At 51.1% G+C, this 4,282-nt stretch overlaps 1 protein-coding gene across 1 annotated transcript in view; it reads right to left on the reverse strand.

The window, feature by feature from the left end:
- The window catches only part of CD9 (CD9 molecule), a 52,110-nt gene that overhangs the window by 6,167 nt on the left and 41,661 nt on the right, over positions 1-4,282 (reverse strand). The window contains exon 4 of the mRNA XM_015408542.1: positions 447-521. Within this exon, the coding sequence (XP_015264028.1) occupies positions 447-521 (75 nt within the window). The remainder of the gene's footprint in view (positions 1-446; positions 522-4,282) is intronic.

A 4,282-nucleotide genomic window follows, 5' to 3' on the forward strand; every position in this document is an offset into this window, starting at 1 on the left:
AGGAAGGAAGGAAGGAAGGAAGGAAGGGAAAGCTTGGGTTTGTAAGCCACAGGTTGGATGCAACCAGCTTTTCTGCTGGTGAAGAAGGAAGGACCACCCAAAAAGGCTCTCCTGGGGTTCTTGAGGCCGACTTGGACAAAAACTAACCGGATAAGGAGTGTAGTAAGGAGGGGAAACTGGGCAAGATGGAGTGAAAAAGCTGGCATCCACTCCGACCAAGAACATGGCTATGGCAAGTTACAACACTATAAAAACATTAAACATTAAAACACCTTATGCCTCGCTAGCAGGGTATTCCCCCTTTGCCCAGGAAGCCCCAAAACCACTCAAGAATACAGTCTCCATGGAAATCAGGATTGCAGAAGCCTCCAGACCTCTTCCAAGAGGCTGTTCCCCAAGCACGAGGCAACTTAAGGATCTTTAACGGTGAGATGACATTCTCTTACCGTATCTTTGTTTGAAAATCCCCAGATGGCAGCGGCTACTTCGAGAGCAAAGATCACAAGGAGGAAGAGGAAGAACTAAGGAAGAAGGATGGAAAAGACAATTTCATCACACTGGCTTGTGGTTAACCACACACGGTGAAGTACAGATGGTTTTCAAAGAGAGAGACAACACAACTTAACATTTCTATAGCACCGTAGAGAGTGGGTTTGGAGTGCTGCAATCCTTGCAAGAGTTGCCCTGTATGGCAGGTTAGTATTACTATCCCCATGTGGCTTGGTTTGTATATGTGCACGTGTGTGTATACACCGGCTTGCCTGCAATTACCTAAAGGGTTTGTTGTTGAGGTGCAGTTTGAAACGATGACTTCCCAGCACACACTCACTCTGCTCCGTCTAGTGCAAGCGTACTCAGAAGCGAGTCCTACTTTATTTAATAGACTTAAAAGTCTACCTTTCTCCAAGGTAACTGGATCCCGAGGTGGGTAACAACAACAACAGCAACATAAAGATCATTAATTCTAAAAAGCAAGGACATTAAAATCACTATTGGGGGGGGGAGTTTAAAAATTCAAGCATCTATACAGCAACCATTTTGGGGAGCCAAAGAGTTCTGTTTTACAAGCCCTCCAAAATTTTATTTATTTATTTATTTATTTTTCACATTTGTATCCAGCCCTCCCCAGTGGGCTCAGGGCGGCTAACAGGGGCAAGGTCATTAGCCATGCCATAGGTAAAAACATATAAAAACATAGTAAAAACATCCAAACACTAAAACCACAGTACTCAATCCATTACTAGTATCCTAAATCCAAGATGGTATCACCACAGTCCCAGATGGTACTCCCATGGTATACGTGTCCAATGGCAACGGCTTATCAGATCTACAATTTCCAGGTTCTTCCTTGGGCCTCGTCGATACATTATTTAAGATAACTTGATGGTGGTGGTATAATGGGGTGGCGGCTCCTACTCAAAAGGCCTGGCGGAAGAGCTCCGTCATGCAGGCCCTGCGGAACTGCACAAGGTCCCGCAGGGCCCGGATCTCCCCCGGGAGCTCGTTCCACCAGGTAGGAGCCACCACCGAAAAAGCCCTGGCCCTGGTTGCAGCTAGTTTGGCGTCCTTGGGACCTGGGATGACCAACAGATTTTGGGCCCCCGACCGTAGTGCTCTTAGGGGAACATGTGGGGCAAGGCGGTCCCTCAGGTTGGCTGGACCCTGGCCATATAGGGCTTTATAGGTAAGAACCAGCACTTTGAAGCGGATCCGGTAAGCTATCAGCAGCCAGTACAGCGCTTTCAGCACAGGCTGAATATGGTCCCTCCTAGAGAGACCCATCAACAGCCTGGCTGCAGCATTCTGCACCAGCTGCAGCTTCCGGATCTGCGACAAAGGCAGCCCCATGTAGAGAGCGTTGCAGTAGTCTAGCCTCGAGGTGACCGTCGCATGGATCACTGTGGCAAGGTCATCGCGGTCAAGGTAGGGGACCAACTGCCGTGCCAACCGAAGATGATAAAAGGCTGACTTGACAGTGGCTGCCACCTGGGCCTCCATTGTTAATGAGGAGTCCAGGAGCACCCCCAAACTCCTAACCCTAGACGCTGGCACCAAAGGCGCCCCGTCGAAGGTCGGGAGAGGGAGCCCTAACACCACACCAGTCCGACTCAGGCCCAGGACCTCCGTCTTTGCCGGGTTTAGTTTCAATCGGCTCAGCCGGAGCCAACCAGCCACAGCCTCTAAAGTCTGATGAAGGTCATTGGGACTCGAGTCCGACCAGCCACCCAGCATCAGGTAGAGCTGGGTGTCATCTGCATATTGATGGCACCCAAGCCCATAACTCCGGGCAATTTGGGAAAGGGAGCACATATAAATGTTAAATAGCATCGGGGACACCACCACTCCCTGAGGCACCCCACAATCAAGGGGGTACCTATGGGATCGCCGGTCCCCGACAGCCACCCTTTGTCCCCGACCTTGTAGGACAGAGGCAAACCATTGAAGGGCAAGCCCCTAAATCCCCACGTCAGCGAGGCGGTGGGTCAGCAGCTGATGGTCGACTGTATCGAACGCGGCCGACAGATCTAGCAACAGCAGTGCCGTCACACCTCCTCGATCCAGATGCCTTCGGAGATCGTCAGTCAGGGCGACCAAGGCCGTCTCAGTCCCATGACCAGGGCGAAAACCGGACTGGAAGGTATCTAAGACTGAAGCGTCCTCCAGAAAGCTCTGTAGCTGTAACGCCACCGCCCGCTCAATACGTTTACCCAAATAGGGCAAATTGGACACTGGCTGAACATACTGGTGACTATACATGCTTCCTGAATGGTACAGTTTCCAGCCTCCAGGTGGTAGCTGGAGATCTCCTGGGATTACAACTGATCTCCAGGTGACAGGGATCAGTTCAGCTGTAGAAAATGGCTGCTTTGGAAGGTGGACTCTATTCCACCTTCCAAACGTCTCTTGCCTTGAAAACCCAACAGGGTCACTATAAGTCAGGTGTGACGATGGCACTTTCCACCATCAAATACCACTGGGTTCAACAGGACTCACATCCTTTTAATGGTGTTTAGGACTGCAGCCCTACCGTGCCTTCCTAAGCAGAGTTATTCCCTAAGGTTTCTAAATCTGAATTGGGGAACTTCAAGCATTTGGGAGTTGGAGCCTGGAGAGGATGGAGGATAATGCCAAAAAGTCCACCCTCCAAAGCAGCCAATTTCTCCAGGGGAGTTGAGCTCTGTAATCTGGAGTTCAGTTGGCATTCTGGGAGATCTCCAGGCCTCACCTAAAGGCTGACAACACCATTTGCTCTGATCTGAGCCATTTGAAGGCAATGGCCTCAGAAGGTTGCAATTCTGCTTAGGAGGACACTGTCAGTAACTCAGGCAAGTGAGAGCTCAGAAATCCCCCAGGCCTGGCTCAGAGGAAGAACAATGAAGAAGAGATTGGATTTATACCCCGGCCTTTCACTCCCCGAAGGAGTCTCAGAGCAGGTTACAATCTCTTTTCACTTCCCGTCCCCCACAAAAGACACCCTGTGAGGTAGGTGGGGCTGAGAGAGCTCTTCTGAGAACTGCTTGTGAGAAAAAAGCTCTGAGAGAACTTGTAACTGACCCAAGGTCACGCCAGCAGCTGCATGCGGAGGAGTGGGAAATCAAACTCGGTTCTCCCAGACTGGAGTCCGTGCTTCTAACCACTACACCAGATTGGTTCTTTCTTTGACCCAGAATGCAACCTATATTTGTCTCTTTTTAAAGAACACAGTGCTCCCTCCCCCCGCAAATTTTGTCTTGATTCTACCGCTTTATAAATTTACTAGCAGTAAAGCCCGTTGTGAAAGCAATACAACGAGATCTAGAAAGAGGCTCTGGGGCAGTGCTCTGGCTTTGGGCAAACAGTGTCAATTTGCTGTGGTGACCTCAGCAGGGTATAATGACAGAGTCCACTGTTTTCTCCAGAGGAACTGACCTCTGCTACCTGAAGAGCAGTTGTAATTGTGAGTGATCTGTAGCCCTCACCTGGAGATTGCCAGCAATTGTTACCCAGGACAAAATGGCTGGCTTGGAGGGTGTAGTCTATGGCATTCTACCTGTCTGAGGTCCCACCCCTCTGCAAACCCCACCCTCTCCAGGCTCCAGGAGGCAGAAGCCTCCGGTCGCCCGCTCCCTTCCCCTCCCCCACCATCGACTCCTGGGCCGGCAACTGGAGGCTGGGTCCCTTCCCCCCCACTCAAGGGATGGCAACGGGATGCAGAGGCCTCTGGCCGCCGCCACCGTTCCCCCACCCCCCTCCCACCCTCACCCACTACTGTTTACCTTACCACCATCCAGCCTATGCGTTC

This window comes from Gekko japonicus, unplaced genomic scaffold (genome assembly GCF_001447785.1).
Source record: "Gekko japonicus isolate JY-2015 unplaced genomic scaffold, Gekko_japonicus_V1.1 scaffold1193, whole genome shotgun sequence".
NCBI lineage: Eukaryota > Metazoa > Chordata > Lepidosauria > Squamata > Gekkonidae > Gekko > Gekko japonicus.